Here is a 26610-nt window from a genome sequence, read left to right on the forward strand (position 1 = left end):
GAGAGAAGGAGCCTGCGTGGAATGCCTCGCTCCCCATTGGTCCTCGACAACCCCGTTCATCGGCTCATTTTTTGCACATGCGAGTATCCATCAGTCGACAAGCTGACATTAGAGATTGACGGGTATCGGCGACAATCATCTGCGTCGGTGATCTATCCGTGATTCGCGATTGGTCTGCCCTAAGCTCTTTCATCCTCTTCTGTCAGTGCTGAAAGTTGTTGATTGTGGCTTTCGTGGCCTCAAATTCACTCCTCTTTAGGTCGATTAGAAGATCACAGAGTCACTAGCTAAGCAGTTGATGGGCCGTGCCGCGCCGACGCTGCTTCGTTCGCCCTCTGGTACAGTATGTGAGTCAAAATAGCTTGTTCATACAACGAAAGTGCCTATTAGGATATCCCATGTGACTTCACAACGTCTCTGCCTAACCATGCGGCAATTCCAGGGAAGCGAATCCTATCTTGCTTATAGTTTTACTGTACTGGAACGATGAGCCTGATGCCTCGGAGTTCATCGCAAATTATCGGCGATGTGAAGGAGAGTGTGAGAAGCATCTGTCAAGCCAAGGTATGAGAGCTGTATAAAGTACGAAATATCTTAGACCACGTACTCCGTACGCTACCTCGCATCTAGACATTAGCGCTCTATGTTTAACGGCGTTTGCCACCCCCAGAGTACGCACCGCGTGGTAGAATTGAGTGCGTCTGGGCAACAGCTCCACTTCAGTCTTCTGTCGACATTTCCTCAAGACGCCCCTTTCCTAACCCCGGCCTAGGACATAACTGCCGGCCGCTTACGCGCGCAGCTACATCACATCGGAGCACCGGATTAGTCCCATCTGAAAGCATCATATCACATCTGATAGATTCTTGATATCCTTGCTGAGAACCTGGTGGCCTGAGCCTGATACAGAGCCACACCCTCTGTGGGCCTTTCCTTCTTTTTCTTCTTTTGCTCCCCTTTGCTCGATTCCGCCTGTTCAAACCCCCACCCTTGTTATTTCTTCTCTTTCGGCCAAAGATTGGTACGGAGTAATACTACTGCTCGTGAGTCTATCGAGCAACTCACACTAGTACGCACGCCTAGGAAGGATACTGACAGGCGTGTACGAAGCACCCTGTGCAGTTTGATCCTTTCACAAAAGGGGCCAGACCGTGGCAATGTTGTCTATCTATTGCACTCCTGGCGTTTCCCTTCCCCTTGTAACTCATGGGCTCTTCCGAGATGGTACTAATCAACAGCTTTTGCAAGCGATAAACGGAGCAGTTTCAGCATTGTTGAGGTAGAGAATCGGCGATAATGCGGGTGTGTCGCGAGAATTCATCCAGATGGATGGGAAGGTATGACTACCGCCACCACTACAAACGCACGGAGTAGCAAGATGTGAGATCGCCATAGTGTGCTACATCACTAGAGCACGCCTACTGATTAATTACCAATAGAAATATGGGGTACATGGCAACTGATCCGTACCCATTGCCATTCCGAGACACGGAATCTTAATGGAGCGGCCCAGATGAACAACCTCGAGCCGCTAGTGTGCGTTGCGAGGCTCTAATATTACTAGCTGCGAGAAAATCGTACGATTTTCACCCGGCGTGGGGAAAAAGACATGTTTGTCCGAGAATGTCTTTGAACTTTTTGGTTGTCCTTTTTCCCTCGCCAGTGCTATAGCTCCTCCGGACACCGGCAGCCGTCTTTCCCCAAAGAAGCATCGTGTACTGATATGTCCGCCGGAAGCCGCTCCCTTGGCACTAACAGCCATATCTCGGCTTTGGTAAGGGGTCTCATCGAAATCGGCTTTGCCGAAAAGGTCTGCTTGGGTCAAGGATGCTGGCCGACTTTTGAGATCAGTTGTCGAGGGGTCCCCTAGCAGAATCTTTTGCCAGCAGGCGTTGAAAAAAAGTAGGGTGGGCCTCGATGGTACTGCCCGCTGTCAATGATGCCGATCGCTTAAATCTAGCCGCACTGTTCTTCGTTACAACAACATTGACTAACTTGAGTGGACTGAGAACGGAGTTCCGGTAGGAGAAAAAAAATAAAGAAGAGGGCAGCTCAACGTGGACAAGCAATTTGCGACGGGTAGCCACTTTTTCTGTTTCGAGCAGTAAACAGTTCATGCGATCGTCGATCGTGTGACTTGTCCCGCCCGACGCCGGGGGTCCCTTTTTTTTTCCTCCTTCTCTGGAAGCGAAGCGATCTCTATTTGCAATTTAGAGCGCGCCACTCCTCCCATTACGGTCTACTCTATCATATATCTAAAGCAACCGTCTCGCCCCATATCGGGGCAAGCGACGATGCCAAGGAAGAGGCAGAAAACGGTTATGCGACCCAGCCTTTTGGCCATGCATTAAACGTAATCTTGTTCGCGACATTGGAGAAGGACCCATCAAGACAGATGGGGATTATGGAGAAAAAAAGAAGATGAAGAGAAGGATGAAAAAACTCCCAGATTAGGGCATAGGTAACTAATTACTAGTGTTGCCTTGAGATATAGTACTCCATACTGACAGCCAAGAGGCGTGCAATTGCCGGCATTTCTTCCCCCCTCTGGCAGCGGAGCTTAAACAACCGTGCGTCGCATTAGAGATGATAGTACGGAGTACATGATAATGCTCTATGACATCAAAGTTACCTTTTTCTCTCGTCTGGTCCCCCCACCCCTTTTTTTTTCACTGCTTTGCTGCCTACTTGGAAATAGTATGGATATTAAACTATGTAGAGAAAAGCTGCCAAGATGGCTTACTGTACGAGAAGGGGAGCGAGCGAGCATACGAGTAATGGCCAGCTTGCAACGGGTCGCGGGAGCCCCGGGCGCGCTGAATCATCATGACCAGGCATAAACTCGGCTGTTTTGCTGATTACTGTATAAGAGACGAGAAAAAGGCCGATATTTAAAGCGCGTTGTCTGATGGGTAGTACGGTAAGCATGCATGCAGCCAACAGTCAGGCGGTGAGATGTCGTGTGGAATACGAAATACGATTCACAGGCGGCCGTCAGCTCAAAGGCAAGTTGCCCAATGAAGTGACTAGAGTACCTCAAAGTGGTAAATACGATTGATCCAATAATACCCTTTTCATCAGTTTTTAGTTTTCTCCTTGTTAGGTGGGTTGCTTTGAGGAAACAAACATCTATTGGCTTGCAGTAAGTAGGAAGTAGTAGCTGCATATACATCATGCAATCTTCTCATATACTTTATGTAGCTTACTATACATTTATGACACATTACTGTATATCGTCATACTTGATCTGAATCCAAGATCCCATTTCAAGTAGTAGTAGGTATTACTTTCACAAATCCATCGTCCCGTTCAGGGGTAATCGTCTGCTGCTGCTCCCCACGTAGAACTTGTACGTGCCCTGCTGTAGCTGCCACTTTTGCCTCTCAACGCTCCAAACGCTCAAGTCTCTTCTCGTGAGGTGGAAAGTTATTGTTTCCGACTGGTTAGGCTGTATGAAAGGCTTTTCAAATCCACGAAGCTGCTTCTCTGGGGCCCCTGGAATGCCAATGTAGAGCTGCGCCACTTCTGCGGCGGCAAAGTTGCCTGTGTTTTCGATGTTGACGCTGACGGTGGCGATTGCATCCCAGAGATCGGTTTGGCCGCCGCTTACGACGGGACCTCCCGGCCAGGGATATGTATTTGCCCCCTGGATGTAGTTGATGGATATGTTGGAATATGTAAAAGTCGTGTAACTAAGTCCAAAACCGAATTCATACCGAGGTTCAATGCCCTTTTTGTCAAAGTAGCGATAGTCGAGATATATTCCTTCATTGAAATCTGCCTGGGGGAAGTTCACAAATTCGCCTTCCGGCTGTGCCGGGTTAAGCAGTTTTCCATAGTCGGATTCATTTTTTGCAACTGTGTATGGAAGTTTACCAGAGGGGCTTGTATCTCCATAGAGCAGAGAAACGAGCGCAGGACCGCTCTCTTGACCTGGCAAATGGGCAAAGATGACTGCTGTAACATTTGGATGATCAATAAAGCCGTCAACTAATCGAGGTCCTGCATTATGGAAGATGACAACTGTCTTGTTACACTGATCCGCCACTGATTTGATTAGTGAATCTGAATAGTCATCCCGAATCGCGGGACGATCAGATCCTTCACAGGAGTATGCATTGCCAAAAACGATGCAGGCGTCAGAGCTAGGCTCAACAGATGGACTATTAGAGATAAAATCGTTGAATATAGCCGTGCCATCTTGGTAAGCCCTCATCTTCAAGGCTTCGAATGGAGAGATGGCAAGTGCCGGTGTGATGGCGCCAGAGCCACAACCGCCGAACATGGTACCATTTTCACCGAATACCGGCAGTCCATTCTCTGAAACATAGTTGGAATTAAGAGCCTCCTGGCCTGTGATCCAATTTTGACTGAGTAGTAAATTCGAGGACGGATTAAAGTCGTCTGGAGTCTTGGCTGAGTAACCAAAGAGGGAAAGCATACGAGGTGACTTCAAAGGCAAAGTATTCTTTGTGTTTTTGACGAGAACGTGACCTTCAATGGCACCATTGAGGAGAACTGGAGCGGCAGCTGGATCCCGTCCATCCACAATCTCATGAGGATCCAGGACATTGGAAGGCATGCCGATTCCTGGCTTTGGGAAGTCTTGGTCTTGATTAAATTGATACCAAGAAGCGATGACTCTAGATGTGTGTCAGCGTCTATAAACTCCAATAGTCGACATCACCATTACCTCATTGCCATATCTGTCACTCGAGACTCTGGCAGTGAACCATTCTTTACAGCTTCAATGAGGTGATCGCCCCAGAAGCCACCATTCGAAGGCATGGCTACATCGAGGCCAGCTTTTGCAGTAGCAACTCCTGCGTGCTGAGCACCCCAGTCAGAAACAACGAACCCCTAGATTCGAATATTCAGTCAGTGTTGCTATAATGGTAGCAAAAAGCAGTAAAGAAGCGAAGAATTGGAACTTCTATATGAGAATTCATGTACCTGAAAGCCAAGTTCGGTCTTGAGAAGGCCATTTAAAGTCTTGCTATTGGAGCATCCATACGAGTTATTGACCCGTTGATAAGAACACATGATGTTCCCGCTACCAGCTCTTACGGCATCCTGAAAAGGCCTATCGAAGGTTGGATAGTCAGTATTTGGCTCCAGATGGGCCTTGGAAAGGCGGTAATACTTGCCATAAGTATACTTCATGAATTGTTTTATCATCAATATTAGAAGATACGGCAGATATATTTCCTCCTGGATTCCGGTTGGTCTCTTGTTCGTTGCCAATATAGTGCTGCAGAATGAAAATCAATATTGATCATTCAACAATCCTTGGGAATGGCGGAAAGTCGCGTGAAGAAGGCTTACCTTGGTACTGGTGATAACGCCCTGCCCCTGTATGCCAGAAACAGTCTGACCAACCAAGACTCCAGACAACCATGGGTCGACAGAAAAGCCTTCCCAGTTTCTGCCTCCACGTACGATACGCCAGGCAGGGCCAACAACGGGGCCAAGCAAGACGTTGACGCCTTTCGTCTTGAACTCACCACCCATGGCAGTGCCACGACGGAAAGCCAAGTCCTTGCTCCAGCTACATTGGGTTAGCATGGCAATGTTCCTTGATCGAGATGTCGAAGCTTCAAGACAAGACAACGAAAGGGGGATAACTTTCTCACCTAGCACCAACGTGAATTCCACTCGGAAAACCGCTGACAAAGTCCGTGTTGCGAAGACCATTACCAGCATCACTTAGGCACATGCCTGGAAAGTTTAGACGTTCGATGGCAGGAATATTGCCAGAACACGTGGAATCTTTTGTGACGCCTGCCGTCAGATTGACCTATAAAGGGTTAAAGAAAGGCTCGGAATCACTTGCGATAGCTCGTTGCATCTCTTTGCCTCACCTTTTCTTCCAAAGTCATTTTGCCAACCAGAAGTTTCGCCTTTTGAAATGCTGCTTCCCATTCGTTGCCGCCCACCATTTCAGCTAAGTTGACGATAAGATTAGTACATTATTGCAAGAGACCATCCTCTATCCACAAGCCAAGTCTAGTACAACCTACGCGATGGATAAACTGGCGGCGACTGGCCATAAAAGTGAGAATCATCCGTAATGACATCTTGGGCAGCGCCTATCAAGTGCGCCAGGCCCGCAAGCAGGACGGCCTGCTTAATAGCAACCATGGCTCCCGTAGGATCGCAACAAAAATAGATAAAGCTGTAGTCGGTAATGCGTGTTCTAAAATGCAGAGCAATTGGAGTCGGGAAAGAAGCATTCGCTCGCTTGCAAGCTTAAAAATATCAAAGTCTCATTAAAGCAGAGTAAAATGACGAGAAGTGATTGTTTACTATTGCGAATTATAGCTCTGTAGGAAATACAGTAATGCCATGTCACGCAGCAAAGATGGCGAAAGCAAAAATGACGAGGATGAAGAAGGGGAGGAAATGAAGGAGACGCGACAAGGGGCAGGGAAAAAAAGTTGCTGGTTGATTGTTCATGCTAGTTTCTTCCAAATATCCAAGACATGCATACGAAAAAAAGGGCTCCCTTCTTTACCATCTCCTCACAAGACGGGCCGCCTCAATCTCCGCATCTCACGCAGTTCGAGTGACCTCCTCATTCACCGACAAATTGGGTAGCAATAGTTTTCTTTACTCGGCTAGCCTAAAGGTGCCCGCCAAATAAAAATAGAGAGAAAAACTGGTAGCTGCTACGGGAGCACATACGAGTCGAATGCAACCGCAACCGGCAGTTTGTTGCCATGCAACGCGCCATTGTTGCTGCTCTTTCGATGGTGGCTGCTGCCTTCCCCGCAAAAAGACTGCGGGAAGGAAGGACGACAGAGCAGTGTTTAGCCCGATTGGCGAGCCTGGCGAGGGGACCAGGCCAATGGGCTTCAGCTTGGCGGTTTACCCGTGTGGGGCCATGATGACGATTTGGTGCCTTGTTGTCGATGACGCAGAAAAATTGAAGATGCTCTCTTGTGCGGCCGTGATGATCTATTTATGGAGCAAACTCGAGATGGTGCCGCTGGTGTATTAGAGGGCGTGAAAAAGAAAGCATGTATATCTGTGTTAGTGGTTTTTGGAACGAAAAAAAAAAAAAAAAGATAAGCGAGTAGCAATTGCACGTTTCGATCGTGCGACCTCCGGGTTATGAGCCCGGCGCGCTTCCACTGCGCCAAATTGCTTTGTGACTTGCTTGGGTTAGAGCGAGCGGTAATCGGCTCAAGAAGGTACAGCCAAATCAAGCAAGCCGAGCCTTGGAACACAGCAACACTCCCTATCATGAACCACGGCAGCTTTTTCGATATCAGGCAAATTCCAAGCATTCAATTCAATAGCGAATTTTACGCACATTAGCGATTTAAGATGTGTCGCACAAATGTGTCAAAAGTTTTCTCAGTATCCAACATCAAAGTATTCATTAGCTAAGCTTCAAACAGCATCTTCCACCTATCAATCTACCACGTGCCATCATACCACTGCCGCACCATCCTCACATCAAACGAGAAAAACAAGAGAGCAATAGGCGTTCCTCTCTGAACATGTCTACCAAATACTGCAGACATGCAAAGCAAAGTAACGAAAGAAAAATAAAGAAAAGAAGAGTTAGGTATCACTGAAGAAGGGTTTTAAAAAAATAACAAATCCACCAATATCTTTCTTTTATCCAAAAAAGATGCCCTGGTTTCCTTTTTCTCCTCTCTTTCTCATTCCACTTCCCATCATTCCCTCTTAACTTCACTTCAGTCCTAATAACGTGCAACTCAAAATAGACATCGTGGGGCCTTTCCTCCCAGCCTGCAATAATCTCCTCCCATCCCCCGATTTGACCATGACTATAATAATAATAAGAGCGACAAAGAAAAATAAATAACAAAAAAATAGAGCAAAGATACGGAAGAGTGTGACATATCCCCGCTAATGTATATATGTTAAGACAAAACAACGCAAAATGCAGCCGAGAGCTTTACTGCCGACGAATAATGAAGGTGAAAGCCGTAAGATGCCGTAATCATGCATGAAAAGGCGCCCGAGTCGACTTGGGCAGCCTAAACCGAGGAGTCAACTTGTATATGTTGGTTGAATCAAAGATCGACACCCAGGCAGGTAAAAATAAAATGAAGAGGTTAGGCGACAATAATAAATCAGTACTTTGGCAAATTGAAGGCCGCTTCAAATAAGTAACCTGAAAAAAAGAGTTGGCAAAAAGGTTCTCAGCGCGGTGCAAAACGAATTAAACAAAGATGATGAACTGGGGTGTTTATAGTATTAACTTTTTGAGGTTTCTCTGAATAATCATGTCCTGCACGGAACCCATTGTGATTTTCAGCAAGTTTGTGTCAGTGGCGTTGGTGAAGTGGCCGTAAATCTCCTTCTCGGGGTTTCTGCTTAGCGCGCGGAACTTGTCGAGGAAATATTTGCTGGCTGCTTTGTAGTCGTCTTCAGGGCCGTGGTAGTCGGTGAAGCCGTACTTGGAGATCGGGCTCTTGGGCAGCTTCTCCTTGAACAGATCCATCTTGTTGAGGAAAAGGATCAACGACGTCATGGCGAACCAATGTGAGTTGGAGATGGACTCCCACAGCATCAGAGCTTCGTTCATTTGGTTCTATAACCGTCCGCGTCAGTTCATGTATCCTCTTTTGGTATATACTAATTTGGGCACTTACGCCGTCCTTGTCTTCAACAAGACACTGATCATAACCACTGATAGCAACGAGGAAGAGCAAGCAGTTGACGTTCTCAAAGCAATGGATCCACTTCTTTCGTTCTGACCGCTGGCCACCGACATCAAACATGCGGTAAGTCAACTGACCTAGATCAAAGACAGTTTCTATGATACCTGTGGTTCTCAATCGAGAGCGGAGTAAGTCTTGGTCATTCGGTACATAACCGTCAGCCCATATCCGGTCGATATCGGTCACGAAGCTGAGTTAGGGTTAGTCATGGCTATACATGTACTCCGAGCAACATGATTATAAAAGGAAGAAGGATAAAAAACCTCGCAGGGTTACTGGAGCGTTAAAAAGGAAAGCAGAATTAAAACTGACTATGTGAGATTGTCATGCAGGGCATATTCATTGCCCTTGGCAATTGCGGCCATTACACCACTGTCTTGCCATAGCAATTTGATAGGCTCTAGGTAGTCCTCGGGCATCTTGCTGTCTGGGCTGATTTCGCTATCAACCAAAATGTGCGCCATGTGTTTCTATAAATAACATTTGTGTCAGCAAATTTCATCGTCACGATCCGTGTAGCACGCCCTCGTTCCTCCTCAGGCTACACCTTGCATCCGTGAACGACGTGACACAAGAATAAGCTTGCAAAGAGTGCACATGTATATCATATAAAGTGCCTAGGCGCCACAGTAAGAGGTAAAACTACTAACCTCGTTATCGGGACTGTCGTATTCGAATCCCATCTCGCCCATTGCCTCGGAGATGGTCTTGAATGACTGAACAATGTTGTTGAAGATGACAGGCTTGAAGTCTAGCCTCTCGTTTTTGTTGAAGCCCTGAGCATATATGAGCTTCATCTGCTTCAGGATGGTAGATTTTCCTGATTCTCCAGCACCTATCAAGACGATTCGCGTTAGCACATTGGATATAACGACGCCAATCAGCGGTACGTATAATTCCAGTCCTCTTGCTCGCTCAACATATCCTTTTCCAACACATCTCTCTTCTTTCCCCCCTCTTTTTCCCTCCTCTCTTATTTGCCGTGATTGATTGGGGCTGACGACGGGATAGTGGACATATCGCAATCAAGACTTACCCAACAGCAGCAGCTTCACCTCCTTAGCCATGCGCTTCTCATCCTGGCGCAGGACCTTATCCAGCTCTCGAGAATGGGCCTCGCCATCCTCGTTCTTATTCCGGGCCCCGAAGCACATCGTGGCGTTGTGTGGCCAGAGATTGGCCGCCGTCGTGATCAAATGCCGGTGAGAATATGCAAAAGCCGAGTTGCCGTGGAGTCGCGTTCACGGAAATACCGATTTGCGGAAAGTCTTTGGCCAACGAGTAGCAGACTTTTTTCTTTCGACTTCGTTTTCAAACTTTATCGCGCGCAAACGTGTACGTGCGGAACGTCACGATGGCAATTGCAATAAGGTCGTCGCTTAGCAACAAAGGTTGCCGCCGTACTATAGCAAGCGACGTTATGGAAGTGAAAAGCGGTGCTTCAAGGCTGCCTCTCTCGCTTTCGACCCCTTTGTTTCGCGATCGTGGTCAATATGCTGCGCGAAAAGCCCCTGTCAATCTCAAGTCCCTGTCGACCCGTCGCTTTGCACGAGTAGCGTCCGTCAATCGTCGCTGTTCGTCGTCGATCGGGGGGAGGAAATCAGGGCACAGATGGAGAAGAGAAGAAGGCTGTACGGAGGAGCAATTCAGCCGGGCAAGGCCACAAGCAAGATCAAGCTTTCCAGCAACTACGTACTGTACTAATAAGATAAGCAACGACGGAAAAGTGGCGACCAACGGGTAAGGTTCAGAAGAGGAAAAAGAGGAAAAAGAGAAAGGAAAAGAGAGAGACGAAGATGCGGCAGAATCGGGATTCGCTCGTCCCCATCCACAGCCGGGGATGACCAAATGCAACAGCCTGTTTCTGCTCGGGGGATGGATTTCTTACAGCAGGAGTCTACGAACCTGGATTCAGCAAGCTGCCGCTGAAGCATGGCATTTGGCATGGGGGTCCCCTGGGAGGTTCCGCCCAGTTCAATGTACCAGCATGCAGCGACCAGGGCCCTTTTTAGTGTCTGCTGCAGCCGAGCCTGCCATCGAGCTTCTGTTCGAGACACCAAGACGCTCTAGCGGCCTTCGATGGCGCACTGCTGGGGGGCAAATAAGGGGCTCTTGGTGGACTCTCCAAGTTGGTACTTGGGCGCTACTCAGCCGAAAGCCAGCAGGTACTTTGAAACGGCGCGAAACTAGAAGCGTCTGTAGTGCGCATTGACAGCACTGAGATGGTACCGCTCTGGCTGGCGTTGCGTAGCGCCAAAGTTCCCTGAGGCAAGTCAAGAGCAGAGTAGACAGTACCATCACTCATGCAGGTGGGCTCTAATTTGGGTCGTACCGACTACTAGCTCATCGTCCGCCATTTCCAGCAAAGCGCACTCTACGGGAGTAGCGGAACAGACACGCCTGAGGTTGCGAGTACCAAACGGGCCAAACGCGCTGCCACGGCCCAGGTACACGATACCTCCGGCTGCGCACTCCGCACGGCTATTGACCTACCTGAGCTCCTCATCTTCAACTCCATATTAGTGGTCCCTGCATGCAGCGCACACGTTTTTGCACACCAACTTGTCGAGACATTGTGGTAACTACCGGAATGGCGGATCGAGACGACTCGTGGCATGGGCACGGCATGACATGAAGGACTCTGGCTATCCCTGCAGTATGGCTGTCTAGTTGGGTCATGCGGAGACTTGTTTGTGATATATAAAAACAGAAAAAGAGAGAGATGGAGAAAATTTTGCAGAGAAGTGGACAAGGAAATACGTAAAAGTATAGAGAAGAAAGGCAAAATAGTATAGTTAGTTGTACGACTAAGAGTCACGCAAGTGGTTCCACTATACAAGTATCGTATGCTTACAGCCATAGGCCCTCTTTCTTGTGCCGTCCTGCTAAGTGCGCATCGCATCACGGGCTGCAAGATTCCTGTTTTTTGAGCACTTCTGCGGTCATTGCATATGTACGTGCGACGTGAGCATCGACCAAGAACTGAGTCGGCCGCAACCTGCTGACGAGCCCGATTTGCAGGATTCATGCGCTACGACTTTGCGCTGCTACCCAAACAGACAAACTATTATAATGGGGACGGCAAGTCCACGACAAAAAGAAAAGAAAAAAAAAAAGAAAAAAACTTCGTGTTTGATAGTAGCAATGCATGCCATATCATATCATACCACTAGTCGGGCACCAAAGCAATCAATATCGCCATCCCAAAAGTCCGAGTTTGCACCGCTTGACTCAAAAACCAGTCTACCACGATTGATTACACGGAGTGCAGTAATATATTCGCCCTTGCTTCTCGGGATACAGAGCGGTAGTAGTGCTGCTAGTGCTGGCGTTTTTCTGCAGCATGGCTTGATGCGGGTAAGCATGAAGATTTGCTATGTAGGGAGAGGACTAGCTGTGGTTTCGATTTGTGGCTTTAAAATAAAAGTGACATCTGATGACGAAGGACGCAAATCAATGCCCATAACGTCAGCGTTCCACTAACCAACCTCGCCCGTCTCAGCCACTCGAAATTCGAAACCGCGTGGCTGCGTTTCTCAAATATCTTGATCGTTTGAAGCATAGCATGCATAAACTCCTCTCCCAGGAGAAGAAAATTCTGTTTTCTTGTCTTGGCACTGAAAATGCTACTTGACACAGCCGTGGCAAAAGGCGGCCCGTGCCAGGGGAGGCTCTCCGCCTTCGCGTGTTGAGTGGAGTTTGGTGTTATAGTAGACACTACACGTAGCATATAGCATGTAGGCATGTAGTTCGGCTCACCATTTTGAGGCTTGCTAATCATCAACCACTACTGCTCGTACTACTGCTAGTTTCTACATACGCAACTATGCTAGGATGAAAAAGGCCAGCCGGTTAATGTCCTATCCCTTAGTGGGAGCCTCCTCCTCTAATAATAATTAGCCTGGGTTCTTTTTGCATACGAGAAGCCATAGTACAGCTACGTACACATGGCTCCTATTAACTGCCTATGCGCGATAGTTTAGTGTGCTGCATGCTAAATAGCAGTACCTGCTAGGTAGGTAGCGGCGATGATCCCTTCTGGATCGTGAATGAGGCCCGAGATAATACTCCATTTCTCAACGGCGCGGTGCCCGCCCAATGTCATTCGCATTCCAGTCGGTGGAGGCATCGGCCGCAAACGGAGATTTAAAGTTTCCATTTGTCTCGCATCCAACCTCCGCTCGCCTCGTGGCTTCCAAGACACTGGAGCTGCAGCGTGGGCTCGGCAGTTTGAGTAGCCGTGGATGAGGCCGCAGAAGAGGACCACTGGAGGTGGCACTGTTGCTACCTCACTTGAGAGGCGGCCCTCCCACAAGCCTTGTCCATATAGCAGTGGCATTTCACACCCACTCAAACCACTGATGGCCCACGTTTATAGTGAGTAGGTAGGGCGTGAAAACATGTGCGAGTAAGTATCTGTGCAGAGTTGTGGACGACTCCACTTATACTACGAGGTGTGTTAGTGTAGTACGAGTATGGCAAGGCTTATATTCATATTTGAAAGCCAAAACTCACAAATGCCCATCTTAATTCACGGGCATGCAAGTGATTTGCAGCATTCTTTGCATCGCGTAGGGGCTTGTGCCTGGGATGAGATACTAGTACGCACTTCGTAGTGTCGCAGGACGATCTTCTGAGCAACATTCTCCTAGCGAGTGTGCAATTACAGCTGCATTTTGCCTGGGCTAGCTTAGTAACATTTAGTGTGAAAATGCCTCGTTGGGCAAGTCCAGCACAGAATGCTGGTACATAGAATGGAGTCCTCTGTCGTATTGGCTCCAGCGTCTGGTATTGTTGAAGCCACTAGTTAGTATTGCCAGTACCTAGGCATGGCATGGCATGCAACAATTGACTCGGCTGTAATCCGTAGCAAGCCGGATATTTTCCCGTGTTGCTCATGGCTCAGCCCGGGCCTTTGAGTCGAGTCCAACCGGATGGATGGCAAACTGGCAAACAAGCGGCAAGCAAAAGCAAAAGCAGCAAACCACCCACCAACCCAACCTCTTTCTGGGCTTGCTTGTGCAACCCTCCCTCAGGCACGTTTTGGCTCACTTGGTGTGTTGCTGCCAACTGTCACGCCTTGTCACCTGTCAGCTTTCCTTTCTTTTTTCTGCTTCCCGCCCCCAGTCTCGTGGCCTCATTTGCTCAACGGCGCAGGAAACCGCGTGGCAATTTCGCAACGTGCTCTTGGCCGCCTAGCTAATATGTGACATGTCAAAAGTTGGGCGAGAGAAAAAAGATTAGTGCGCCGATGGCGGGCCATGTTTGATTTGAAACATCGGCGCCATGGCCGGGATAGAGTAGCGTTGGTAGTTGAGCCGGGGGCCTCATCCCTGCTGGACTAGATTTGAAAGGGCGCCTCTTGACTGCTACGAGTAAGACTAGGTCGAACAGGGGACGGGGAATCGCCTTGGCTGCTTGGGCATTGTCTGTTTGCGTCTGTCGTTGAATCGTAGAATTCCGCTGCACAGCTGCTCGTATACCCTGGGCGAAGAGCCTTCGTGCAGCTTCTCATCTCCGCAATAGCCAGATTCTGGGCGATTCGATGCTGATAACACCACAGATGCTTTGTAATGCCGGATTCCTAACCAGATACTCCGAACGTTGTTATTCCGAATTTCAATCTTCCGCTCCGCATTCACTGATACGTCATATCGTTTCTACCTCTAGTTCACTGCTTGTATGTAGGTACTCATCAACACTGAAAAGCCCTACATTGTCTTGAATGCGAATTTACCCCTATAAATTATAGTTAATAAGTAACCGCCACCAGCTTCTTATTGCAAGTAGTTAGATGGTGAGTATAGTCTTTTCGTTAGTTTATTAAAAAAAAAAAAAAAATTAAATACAAAAGGCATAACCCTTTTTATATCCTGCGTCTGTTGTAGGGTAGTATCAAACTGCCAAGCCTGTACAGTATTTCGACGCGCAGTAGTTATAAACGCGCAAAGTAATGCCATCGTCACTTATTAACCTTGTAGTTATTATCATTGTGATCATTAGGCATGGGCGGAAAACAAAAAGCTTCGCACCCGCAAAACGCGACATTTTAGAAAGCCTGCAGAGATATTTGGCGAAATCTGCTGCATCGCTCCAACTTATTCTCCCGATCTGATATTGCACGTCAGCTAGATTTAGTGGAGTTGACGGCCATGCATGTTGGTGCTCGTAGCTCGGAGCACCCTTGAGATATACTACGAAGTACTGCTGCAGCCAACCAGCAAAAATCCCAGCAATTTAGCCGCCCCTTGTCCCTGATGCCATCTTTAAACTGAAAGGAGGCAAACCGTCTTCTCCTTTACTGAAGCAAGTGAATAGGTTCCATACCAAACTACGGTCAGGGATCGCCGATGTCTCCTAGAATTCGTGCTCACTTGTTACACCCATGCCACTCTGAGCTGACCATTCTTACATCGGGCATTGAACCAAAAGCAGCTGTGGTGCAACCTTGGCATCCTATCCTATAATAATGACCGAATATCGGTGTTAGCCGCTAGGAGATTCCAGAAGAGAAGCTTTTTTTTTTTGCCCCAGATTACATGGTGCCTTATAACTACTGCACCCTTTTCGAACAACTTCTCTATTATCGCCATCTGCAGCTAACCCCAACATAATGCACAACTGCCCTAAAGGGAAAGAAATCAATCCTATGCGTCACTTAAATCGTCGTAAGCCATTTGACCTGCCATAAAGGCACGCTGACCTCGCGATGATCTAGTCCGATTCTAGATCCCCTTGTAATAAGGAGCAGCCATACAAAATTCGGATGGCAGCTCTATGTCTCTGTTGCCTTCTTTTATCACTCTATGTGATATCCGGTAGTGATAGATGGTGACTTTTGTGAGTTTATATTATGAACAGCAAAGGTAGTGATGAACCTTTTGTTGATGACTCCCAAGAGTCATGTTCCAGAATGTTCTGTCCACATTGAGAACATATGCAATGAGATGGCAAAGCTACCGTAGGATACTTCACCTGGATTGCCAGGGTAGCTGTAGCCAGCCGGGCAAACCAACTTCCATAGACGCGTACAGTTCCAAGCTCACCGGCCATTAAATTCTCTCGACATAAGAGTAGCTCTTCCCACGTCGTTATCACCTTGAGCTGATTTCCAAACTTGTCAACGAGAAGCTGACATCGCCATCGCCATGCCGCACACAAGAACAGCCGAAGAAACGAGACAAGTCCTGGCTCTGCAATGCACGTATAATGTCTAAATCAGCCATCCATCTTGATCCGTCATACACTGATATCAGAGCCTCGCGCATCACTATGTCAGCGTCGACAGCGCCACGACCACTGGCTAACGGGAATTTGTAGTCGGTAAGCTTAAGATGTAGGGAAGTCTGAGTGAAGGAATTCCCGGGCTGTCCATCAAAGCTAGCAGCCTGTAAAAATCTTCTTCGCATAGGGCTGGCTTGTAGTATTCGAGGCACCGGTGGTGGGATGAGCATGACAACCCCGGGGTAACCCAAGTTACCGTGAATGCGTCGAATCCCCTTGAAAGCTGATTTACTCGAATTGTCTTCCAAGGCCGGGTCTTGGAGCAGCTTCTGAAGTATAAATAGAATTCCCACTCGCCATGGCCATGGCCATAACCAGCTCGACTTGGTCCGGATGTAGGTCGCACCCACCTGATTCAAGCATTGCCAAACACGAAAACTTGGTGGCTCTCCAAAAGTTGCCTTCCTTACACTCAGTCTGATCGCAAACATTAGCAGCCCAATATGCACGTCCTATAGGCTGCTTGGTAATGCTAATGGAAATCGTTGCTCCAGGCCAATCGCTGTATAAGTCTGATATAGCAGATGCGGCCCTCAAAGATCTGAAAAATAAGGCACTTTGCCGACACTCTCCATCCAAGGAATCGGAGTAGTCTACTATGCCTAATTCTGGGAGTCCGTTAAGATATGTCCTCAAGCGGCTGGGATCCAGGGCTCTGGAGCGCAGAATTCCTGCTAACTCGGGAAGCGTATAAGAGGGTATGTTTAATCTTGGTGGCATTTCTGAGAAGCAATGAGGCGACTCCATTCGCTTCCACGGACCGGAATAGGACTGCGCGCCCATTTTCCAAATAAGGGGAGTCATCTTGGTATTCTAGCTTATCATCCGGAAGATTTATAAATTGACGATACTCTTCGTCTGTAATATGGCGTCCCGGAGAAGAAACCGCGTTTGTCTGAGTGTATTCTCCAGGAGCATCCATCCATTGAAACTCAGTTCCACAGGAAGTAAGTATAGTGCTATCAATGTATAAAGTACTTCTCACGGAGAGCCAGTGACAATCTTCATCTGGGATCCCTGAGGCAGACTGGCAGCTTCGAGCATTTGTGCATCGTAAAGTTCGCTCCATGCCCGCAAAGCCAGACAGACACGAACACATTGAAGTGCATCGGACTCCTTGTTCCAAACAGGGGCAAAGATAGCGACAAGAACCATTACCCCTCTCAGCACAGTCGCAAATTTTGACTGCCATGGCAGTTTCATCCAACATTTCCCAGTGAAGTTCTCCAGAATCCCAATCCTGCCCCGAGAAAGATGAAGGTATTTCATCAGCAGTTTTGTCAGCAGTTTTCCCGGTAGCTTTGCTAGTAGTTTCGTTGGAAATATCAATGTACCGTTGCGACAGAGGATCTTTAGTGCGGTTGATATGGACCCATCGAGCATGCCGTTGTGTATCTCGCGGCTCTCCTCCAGAGGTCCGTTTTCTGGTTTGCCGTGCTATGGGAACCGCGGAAGCAAATTCCCAATTGCCTTCGTAGTCAATATCTCTCTCGGCCATATCGCCACTACCGTGTCCGACTCGGGGTTTCGTAATGATTATACAATCTTTACTACGCAAATGTATGTCTTGAGCGAGGCGTCGGAGTATGGCGATAGATCCTTCCATGTCACGACTTGGAGCATAAAAATCTGGCGAACATTTGAATAAAAGGTATGGGTTAAGTAGTCCAAACATGGGGACAATATCGCGAAATTCATCGTCCAGGAAGTTCCGACCTCGCCGTCGGCCGAACTCGATGAAGTAGAGCGTTGCATCTCTCTCCTTTTCGACAACAGATAGGAAATCCTTTGCTGTATCAATGAGAGGGGTGATCCAGCCTAAGGGGGTATTATAGCCTTTTTCGTCAGTTGCGCTGTTGTAGGATCCAATGGCGTCTCCCAGTGCAGAAAAACACTCTGCTGCTTCCTCAATGCTGATTAACGCTGGCTGAGCCCAGCCTCCAAGGACGCATCCAAAAATGATGTAGCGGAGTTCTTCGACCGTGATCCGGTCACTATCCTCTTCCAATAGCTTCTCAATAACGACCGGGTCTCCATAGAAACGCAAGTGAGAAAGCGATACTGACCAACTAACCCCAGAACAGTTCTTCTCTTTCGCCTCTAATCCAAGAGTGATAACGCCCCCGGGCTTAACAAGTGGATCATTAAATGCAACATATTGGTTCGGAGAGAAGACGTTTAAATCTGGATATATGTGCCATGACATGAGTCCTAAAATCACTGAGCTATTTGTTACATCCTGTGGCACACCCTGTATCAAGTCCTGGGTCGTCTTCATCGCCATAATCCAGTTCTCCACCACGTTCGAGTAGGTTGTACCGGAACTGTGTATCGATGGAAAATTCTTGACAATTAGTTTCAATTGAGTATCCTCACCGTTTCTTCACTTCGTTCGCGGTCTGTAGCCATGCGCGTGCGCTGGCATCCCAGCTCGCCAGATTGTCTCGCAAGATCTGACGACCTTTTTCTGCGGCGTATAAAGCTGCAAGACCCTGTATTTGAGAGGCCTCGGCGGCTTGTTCAATATCTTTCAGCCGACCATCAACAAGCTGCATCCAGATAGCCGTAGCCTCAACATTGGAAAACATCGAGCCAGCATACAAGCAAGCAGATGAAGCGCGATTATAGTCTTTCCAGACGATGCTGCTACGTAGATAGAAGTGCCGTCCACCCCAAAATGCCCGGAAAATGGACCGTGGTCAGCGTTTTGAATTAAAAATTTCTCAGCATCAACACATTCGAGCACAATATGGAAGTGGATGAGTAGTAATTCTACATACCCTCAGATCAAACTGAGATGAAGTCGCAATTTCTGAGGCCCGTTCCCCATATGCGGCAGCAAGAATGTCGATGTTCGGAATAACCAGCTCGAACAAAGCCCCGAGCCTGCGAGCTATCCTGTGCTGGGGTCCGGACTCAGCATTTTGTCGACGATGCTGTGAGAGCGCCTTGCCTAATCCTTCGAATTGCCTAGGAACTTCCATCTCAACGAGAGCAAAGTCTAAGTTTCCAGTCGCCAGTGCAAAGCTATTTTCTTTTTTTGCAGACAATATTGAAGCACTGAGTTGCGAATTGAATGCCATTCTGTATTGGTCCGTTTTGCGTTCTGGTTAATAACCAGAGAAATCGAAATTTTATGTACCTTTTTAAACTATCGTTTATAGGTGTAAACCAGCAGCCCGAAAGCAAGCTGCATTATTAGCGTCGCCCAATAACAAGTAAGAGAACTATATGTACTTCATGTCATAATATTAAAGCTGCACTTGAGATGGCCCTTTGCGCATTTTGCCATCTGATGTTATATTCTGTGTATTTTGACGAAATCGTGACATTACTAACGAAATCAGTATTCAGTATTTAATGTACGGCTCTCTTAATATCGCTATGTTGGTAAATCATTAATTATTGCGGAGCGTCGTTGGCTTCACACCTTGGCCCCATATACAGACTGTGGTTCAGATTAGGGTCGTTACGCACGTAGTCCGATCGGAGAAGCTCATCAGCAAAATCAGCAAATACAGTGCTCATTTTTTCAATAATGTCGACCAGAGCCAAATTTTATTTCTCAAGGGTAGTCAGCGCAGCCTCTTTCCGAGGTCAGAAAGCGTCTTGTGCGTCACGAAGCCGAGCTCTTCGTGGCTGTAATATACCGTGCGCCATAAGCACTCAAGGCAGACATTCTGCTCTTTATTAGAGGTTCCTCGTACCTGTAGATGAGTCTCCCGATGTCCTCAATTACCAGCATCCGAATTGAGGGGAAGTTTGGCTGCAAAACTTTGATCAAGGTCCAAATCCATGGCCAAAAACTTGATTACAAGTAGGCATGTTTGCTCTACTATTGGCAGCAAGATGAAAGACGTGGAGCAAAACGGGCGTCACGGCTCAAGATTTGGTCCGAATTGGTGCGGAAATGAAATAAACAGGTGTTTATTTCCTTACATCCGAGGACTTGGGCAAGGACAGCGGCTTACATGAGGATTGAGTTTCAACAAGCCCACAGTTTTTCGTTGAAGTGTGTGGTGCAGAGTACACTAGATGCTATAATGTTTGCCCAGAGTAAATTTTCCGGAAGAAAAGGTTCATTTAGACACCACTCTCGTGCATCTCAGCGTTTGAAAGGGTATTTAGGCAGCCGCCAAATCGTAACTCTGATACTAAGTTTAAGTTATTGCATCATAACCAATGATATCACCACATAAGCAGTAGAGTCGACACGCGGCAATATTAGCAGGGGCTAACTTTATTGTATTGGGAAATTGTCCAATTCTTTTACTAGGCCGAACGAACCGACGGAGCTGTCAATAAAGACCTCGAAGAAGCGCAGTATGCAAATATACCTTAAAAAGAGCATTTACACGCGCTTTATGCTACCAAGTTATAGCTTTCCTCAGTTATTCTGGTATCACCGTGTGCTTTAATCCTTGTATCAGTTATCAGAAGCTGTGGATTGCAGGCGTTATGAGGATAGGTATAAAAATGAACCTTTGACTTCATCTCCAAGGTGCCCATTCGCAATGCAGAATGTGAATATAGGCAAGATTGAGCGGGGAATGAAATATTAAAATAAGACCAGCAATCCCTATTGATAAAAAAAAGTAAGCGTCGCAAGTGTAAAAAGAGTTCTATTCGCCAACCTTTGCCGACATTTAACGCATAACCACCTCTCTACATGTAACTAACCATTATATCCAGCAGTACCACATCTGTCGATATCAAATTCTCCAGCTGAATATCAATTCCTATCGAGCCGAACTCGTTGATGAGAATCTAGTCGCAATGGATCATTTAGTTCGCGATACAGCCTTTGGCATGCTAGTTCGATGGGTAACACGGGGCAGATTTCTCAAGTATCCAGAGGATCAAGCAACTTTTCAATGTCCGACCTGTTACAATCCGCCAGTCGTGCAGCGCGCGGAGAGCGCGTCGGGGGACGAAGCAAGTAGCGCAGAAATGGCGCCCGTGAATGCGGATTTGGATACGCACTTGATAGGAGAAGCCGATTGTGAGGACCAAGAGATTTCGAGAATCGTATCTCGACCACAGATGTCACGAGTCGAAACAGCATCTTCTTTAGCACAGGCATATGACGATGCGACCCGCCAAGAAACTGTGAGGTCAATGCATTCTATTATCTCGCCCAAGACCACGGAAAACGGCATTATTTTGGTCGACTGGTATACTACTGATGATCAGGATAATCCACAAAACTGGTCAAAACAAAGGAAACTCTTCACTACCACCCAGCTCTACTTGTACACATTATCCGTGTACATGGGATCCGCGATTATAACACCCTCTGAACCAAAAATCATAACTATATTCGGTGTTTCGCCAGAACTTGCATCGATGAGCCTTTCTATGTACGTCCTTGGCTACGGCGTTGGGCCCTTGTTATTTTCCCCTTTATCTGAGATTCCAATTATTGGCCGCAATCCGCCATATATACTCACATACTTTGCCTTTATTTTAATCTCGATTGGAACCGCTGTTGTTAATAATTTTCCTGGGTTAATTGTTTTGCGCTTTCTGCAGGGATTTTTTGGATCTCCTTGCTTGGCCACCAGTGGAGCGTCTTTTGGCGATATGCTCAACCTCATTGCGCTGCCGTATGCGCTTGCTGGCTGGGGCACGTTTGCAACCGCTGGGCCTGCTATTGGGCCTTTGGTTTCGGGGTTCTCGGTTGCGGCCGAAAATTGGCATTGGTCTTTGTGGGAGATTGTTTGGACAAGTGCTCCTATCTTCGTCCTCATGTTCTTTTTCCTACCTGAAACATCCTCGGCGACTATTCTGCTCCAGCGCGCCAAACGTCTCCGCCGACTGACTGGGAGGAGCGACCTACGATCACAGTCGGAAATGGACCAGCATAAGTTAACGGTTCATGAAGTGATTGTCCAAAATCTCTGGCGACCCTTTGAGATCAACATTCTCGATCCATCCGTTCTGTTTACTAGCCTATATACAGGCCTTATGTATGGGATCTTTTACTCCTTTTTCGAGGTTTTCCCGTTTGTATACACTACTGGCCTTCCTGGCCTTGCCTCTCCGACTCATGGCTATGGTATGAACGAGGGCGAGCTCGGTCTTATATTTATTTCTATTAGTGTGGGCGTCGTCTTATCTCTTATTTGTTATGCAACATACCTGAGATATGTATTTGAACCCAGCGTCCTTAAGCACGGGTTCGGCGAACCAGAGCGGCGTCTTATTCCTGGCCTTATCGGCTGTTTTCTGGTTCCCATTGGCCTATTTCTTTTTGGCTGGACGGGAAATTCGAGTCCAAAGATTCCCTGGATTGTCCCCACCATTGGCGTAGTATTTATCAATTCTGGGATATATATTATTCTTATGGTTATTTTCATTTATGTTGCTTTAAGTTATCCGATGTATAGCGCAAGTTTATTTGCAGCAAACGATGCTGTTCGGAGTAGTTTGGGGGTTGCCGCAATTCATTTTTCGCGGCCATTGTTTATTAACCTGGGTGTTGGGAAGGGAACCAGTCTACTTGCAGGACTGAGTTGCGCGGGAGTGATTGGGATATTCACGCTTTATGTTTATGGAGCGGCTTTGCGACGCAGAAGTCGGTTTGCTGTGAAGTAGATGGCAAAATCCTGTGGCGGCAGGTTTAAGAACTGAGGAGGCTGAAGATTCTTGGCGATTGGAATTTGGATGCAAAACTCTTGTGCCCCCATAACGGTACTAGAAATGTAATAGAAGGCCGGCTTGGCAGGACAGGCTGCTTCAAGGCTAGATACCTAGTGATTGACTTGGAAAATTGTTATTTAGAAACCTAGTTTCGTTATCCAACACCTCAGCCGTGGCAATGTCACGAATTCACAGCTATTTACTGCTTCTCCTGCTTCTGACTATGAATGGCAGTTGGATATTTTTCATGTATGGACTGACTGCCTGATGGGCCACAGCTGGGGTGCCGAATAATAATTCTCTTAATTTGGCCCGCTGTCTGCTTGTAAGAGGTAGCAAATCAAGGTCAATGTAGCAGCATGTCAGGGGATAAAGTTACGACACATGTAAAACGAAAGATCGTTAGCGGCGCCATGGGAGCAAACCGTCATAGGTCGCTTATCCATTTCGTCCACTCAACAAATAGCCTGCCCGGCTAGCTCAATCGGTAGAGCGTGAGACTCTTATGAGTTACACATTCTGTATACAATCTCAAGGTTGCGGGTTCGACCCCCGCGTTGGGCTTTTCCTATATTTCCAAAAAATGATTGGTATCTTTTTTGATCTTTTGCTAAAATTTTCATCTTGGTTTTATCAGCCCCATATGTCTCCATTTTTTACTTTTTACAGTATAATTGTTTCTTTTTTATGGCCCCGCTTCACGGGATTAGACAAAATAAACTACGACGATGGTCCCCATAACATCTCCAATTCGGAGAACTTGGCAATAAGCGAACACTTGAAGGCCGTAAAAAACCGATACCACACGCTTGCATTTTGTACAGATACTGGTTGCTGGTAGAACGAATCATAAAATGGTGGTATGTAGAGATATAACATGGTCTTACAACCACAATCACAATCTTTTACATGGAAGAAAGGAGAAAAGTATGGATGCTGATGTTAGTTTCAGGGTAGGTGGATTCTGGGGGTGAAGTTTTCATGTTTATGTATGAGAATACAGTCTAGGCAGCAGATAACATAAGTCAGATCGCTGAAGAATTCTACAATATATTTTGATAGTCAAATGGCCTAATGCAAACTGGTCCATACGAGGAGATTTAGTGAAATGTACTCGTACCGATGCATCATGTGTAGTTTGCAGTCTTGCCTACTATTTCGGCCACCATCTCTCCAGGCTTGCCAATCCACTAATAACTGCAAGAAGTGCAGCACAATGTTCATAAGAGTAATAGCCTGTTATAATTGATAGCGTGATGAATTGCCTGATGAGGGAATTTCCTGAGAATTCAAGGCCTGGTGGGTTCGTGTTTGCTGCAAGCGGAACCCAGTAGCCAGTCATGAAGTGCTCCAAACATGAGCCTTCGTCCACATTGCCCACTAACTTTTTTTTTCTCTTCTGCGGCCCCAGGTAAACATGCGACGGCTTAGTCAAAAAATACTTTAAAGGTTATCATTTCCGGGCTTAGAGCTGGGCATCGTGGCCAATCAGCAGGTCGTGTGGGAGCTCAATGGAGGGCTTGTCGTCCAATGGCTGGTCCTGGTTAGCTCAAAGCTTCCCGACGTCATGTTTGTCAAAAGGGTGCCGGCAAGGTACAGGCAGCTGCAAGCACTCTGCAAGGTGTAAACCCAATCAACAGGTACCGAATCTCATAATTCTACGCTGATACTGCTCTAATTAACATCATTTCAGGCATATTACATGTAAAAGCAACAAAGCATCTCCATGGCCTTGTCCAAATGGTCCCAGTAACTCGCCCACGGCTGCAGTCCTTCTTCCAGACCCAGAGCCGGACTCAGATCCAGAACCACCTTCTTGGGGTCAAGTCGGTGAAAAGTGCGCCAAAAATTTTCACCCCACCAGACTCAAACCCAGCTACGGCTCGTCGTTGCGAGTTAGGCGCTCGGCTGCCTGCGTCTGGGCTCCCGTCTTTTCTTCGCTCGTCGTCACTCCCTCTTCTTTCTTCTTCTTCCTCTTCTTCATTGATACCCCGTGCTATATCCTCACGAGTCCTTCACACCACAGCCAAAATGTCCAACGAAATTGTTCACCCCACCATCAAGGGTATGTTTGCTGCTGAAATCCCATTCTCACCTTGTGTGCTCATACCCCGCCCTATCTGGAAATTTTTATTCCAATTGCCCCTCCACGGCCATGTTCATGGATGGCGGGGCATGACGTTGGAATCATTAGCATATGCTTCTACCATTGCATTGAATATTTTCTTTTGATGCATAAGAAGAGCAAAAGCTTTCAGACGCTGGATATGGCTTGAGATAGCTAGAGGAGTCCCTTTCTTTATCTAGGCGCTGCAAGTGTTGCGATAAGAAGTCGTGATAAGAAAAAAAAAAGTTCAGCATGGGATCTCCAATTGAACTGGAGGCGATATGCAGAAATGAAAACCCAGCCTCAATCAAGCTGTGCTTTCGATATTGCATTCGTCCATCACTGCTACCGCTGTGTAGATTTACGCTAACATCTGCAATCACCCAGATGGCTGGTTCCGCGAAATCTCCAACATGTGGCCCGGCCAGGCCATGACCCTCAAGGTCGAGAAGGTCCTGCACCACGAGAAGAGCAAGTACCAGGACGTGCTCATCTTCAAGTCCACCGACTACGGCAACGTCCTTGTCCTCGACAACGTCATCCAGGCCACCGAGCGCGACGAGTTCTCCTACCAGGAGATGATCACCAACCTGGCTATGATGTCTCACCCCAACCCCAAGAAGGTCCTCGTCATCGGCGGTGGTGACGGCGGTGTCCTCCGTGAGGTCGTCAAGCACGACTGCGTCGAGGAAGCTATCCTCTGCGACATTGACGAGGCTGTCATCCGTCTCTCCAAGGAGCACCTCCCTCACATGTCCGTCGGCTTCAGCCACCCCAAGGCCAAGACTCACGTCGGCGACGGCTTCAAGTTCCTCGACGACTTCAAGAACACCTTCGACGTCATCATCACCGATTCTTCTGATCCCGAGGGCCCCGCCGAGAGCCTCTTCCAGAAGCCCTACTTCCAGCTTCTCCACGACGCCCTCCGCGAGGGAGGTGTCATCACTACCCAAGGTTGTATGTCTCTTTTTTCTTTGAGAAGGCGTGTAGTCCCGCTAGGGTTTTGGCCGGCATGCTAGAGCGACCCGTTCTGGTTTCCTGTATTTTGCATTTTTTTGCATTTTGGAACCAGCTTTGGTGACTGCATCCATACTCCGACTCCCTAGGGGCTGCCAGAGCTAGTGCTGCTTTCTCAAGAGGGCCGCTCGGTAGTTCCGAGAACAGCCGCTAATAAAAATTTCATAGGGCAGAGCATTCTTTGTTCAGCTAGAGCTTCAGCTCCCTATGCTTTTGTTTTTATTTTCATCGTTATTATACCCAGTAGATAACTAACTGTTGTAATTCCGTACAGCTGAGAACCAATGGCTCCACCTTCCTCTCATCACCCAGCTGAAGAAGGACTGCAAGGAGATCTTCCCCGTCGCCGAGTACGCCTACACCACCATCCCCACCTACCCCTCCGGCCAGATTGGCTTCATGGTCTGCTGCAAGGACGCCACCCGCAACGTCAAGGTCCCTGTGCGCAGCTGGACCCCCGAGGAGGAGGAGAAGCTGTGCCGCTACTACAACGCCGAGATCCACAAGGCCAGCTTCGTCCTGCCCACCTTCGCCAAGAAGGCTCTGGAGTAAGGGAAGTTGACACGAACGAGATATACGAGTGTGGTAAAATAAAATGTAACAAGAAGGATTTGGATTTTCCTTTGTTGATGAGCGATGGCATTAGCGCAGAAGGATAAAAAGTTGGACACAAATGGCCGCGAAAAGGATCAAGGGATATATAGAGTGATACACTCTGAATGTAGAGAGAAGATAAAAATAAAAGATCTAATAGATCGCTTTTCTCATGACAAACTACAGCCTTGGTTGATTCGGTCTGTCTACAGTGTGTGAATGCCGTGAAGTTGACCTCGTAATTGAAGCATGATATTTCAATGAGTA

General features: G+C 47.5%; 8 protein-coding genes and 2 non-coding genes across 10 annotated transcripts; 4 read left to right on the forward strand and 6 right to left on the reverse strand.

Moving 5' to 3' along the window:
• Positions 1-2703: 2703 nt before the first annotated feature.
• Positions 2704-6818, reverse strand: GGI43DRAFT_136778 (glycoside hydrolase superfamily). The gene is made up of 8 exons (XM_083199250.1): positions 6021-6818; positions 5862-5944; positions 5634-5797; positions 5326-5548; positions 5148-5251; positions 4954-5083; positions 4694-4860; positions 2704-4643 (listed from the first exon to the last, which is right to left on the reverse strand). The coding sequence occupies exons 1-8, from the start codon at positions 6139-6141 to the stop codon at positions 3290-3292; spliced, it is 2346 nt and encodes a 781-aa protein (XP_083064588.1). The 5' UTR covers positions 6142-6818; the 3' UTR covers positions 2704-3289.
• Positions 6819-7076: 258 nt separating this feature from the next.
• Positions 7077-7148, reverse strand: GGI43DRAFT_t37. The gene has a single exon. It is a non-coding gene; the product is annotated as a tRNA-Met (tRNA).
• A 608-nt stretch (positions 7149-7756) lies between these two features.
• Positions 7757-9953, reverse strand: GGI43DRAFT_136472 (guanine nucleotide binding protein, alpha subunit). Its single transcript, XM_083199248.1, has 5 exons — positions 9736-9953; positions 9350-9534; positions 9012-9169; positions 8631-8889; positions 7757-8569 (listed from the first exon to the last, which is right to left on the reverse strand). The coding sequence occupies exons 1-5, from the start codon at positions 9851-9853 to the stop codon at positions 8225-8227; spliced, it is 1065 nt and encodes a 354-aa protein (XP_083064589.1). The 5' UTR covers positions 9854-9953; the 3' UTR covers positions 7757-8224.
• Positions 9954-10558: 605 nt separating this feature from the next.
• GGI43DRAFT_136470 (uncharacterized protein) lies at positions 10559-11102 on the reverse strand. Its single transcript, XM_083199247.1, has one exon. The coding sequence runs from the start codon at positions 10995-10997 to the stop codon at positions 10674-10676; it is 324 nt and encodes a 107-aa protein (XP_083064590.1). The 5' UTR covers positions 10998-11102; the 3' UTR covers positions 10559-10673.
• Positions 11103-11793: 691 nt separating this feature from the next.
• On the forward strand, positions 11794-12318 carry GGI43DRAFT_392397 (uncharacterized protein). Its single transcript, XM_083204550.1, has one exon. It carries the CDS (start codon positions 11844-11846, stop codon positions 12180-12182), a length of 339 nt encoding a protein of 112 aa, XP_083064591.1. The 5' UTR covers positions 11794-11843; the 3' UTR covers positions 12183-12318.
• Positions 12319-15303: 2985 nt separating this feature from the next.
• Positions 15304-16508, reverse strand: GGI43DRAFT_137146 (uncharacterized protein). Its single transcript, XM_083199254.1, has one exon. It carries the CDS (start codon positions 16412-16414, stop codon positions 15794-15796), a length of 621 nt encoding a protein of 206 aa, XP_083064592.1. The 5' UTR covers positions 16415-16508; the 3' UTR covers positions 15304-15793.
• GGI43DRAFT_137145 (uncharacterized protein) lies at positions 16509-18518 on the reverse strand. The gene has a single exon (XM_083199253.1). It carries the CDS (start codon positions 18265-18267, stop codon positions 16603-16605), a length of 1665 nt encoding a protein of 554 aa, XP_083064593.1. The 5' UTR covers positions 18268-18518; the 3' UTR covers positions 16509-16602.
• Positions 18519-20759: 2241 nt separating this feature from the next.
• On the forward strand, positions 20760-22580 carry GGI43DRAFT_420214 (MFS transporter; the record flags this gene model as incomplete). Its single annotated transcript, XM_083207782.1, has 1 exon — positions 20760-22580. The coding sequence occupies one exon, from the start codon at positions 20760-20762 to the stop codon at positions 22578-22580; it is 1821 nt and encodes a 606-aa protein (XP_083064594.1).
• Positions 22581-23094: 514 nt separating this feature from the next.
• GGI43DRAFT_t14 lies at positions 23095-23189 on the forward strand. The gene has a single exon. It is a non-coding gene; the product is annotated as a tRNA-Lys (tRNA).
• A 1467-nt stretch (positions 23190-24656) lies between these two features.
• On the forward strand, positions 24657-26301 carry GGI43DRAFT_420215 (spermidine synthase; the record flags this gene model as incomplete). Its single annotated transcript, XM_083207783.1, has 3 exons — positions 24657-24690; positions 25120-25689; positions 26024-26301. The coding sequence occupies 3 exons, from the start codon at positions 24657-24659 to the stop codon at positions 26299-26301; spliced, it is 882 nt and encodes a 293-aa protein (XP_083064595.1).
• Positions 26302-26610: the final 309 nt, after the last annotated feature.

This window comes from Trichoderma evansii (genome assembly GCF_050947405.1).
Source record: "Trichoderma evansii strain SZMC 28006 chromosome Unknown GGI43scaffold_2, whole genome shotgun sequence".
NCBI classification, from domain to species: domain Eukaryota; kingdom Fungi; phylum Ascomycota; class Sordariomycetes; order Hypocreales; family Hypocreaceae; genus Trichoderma; species Trichoderma evansii.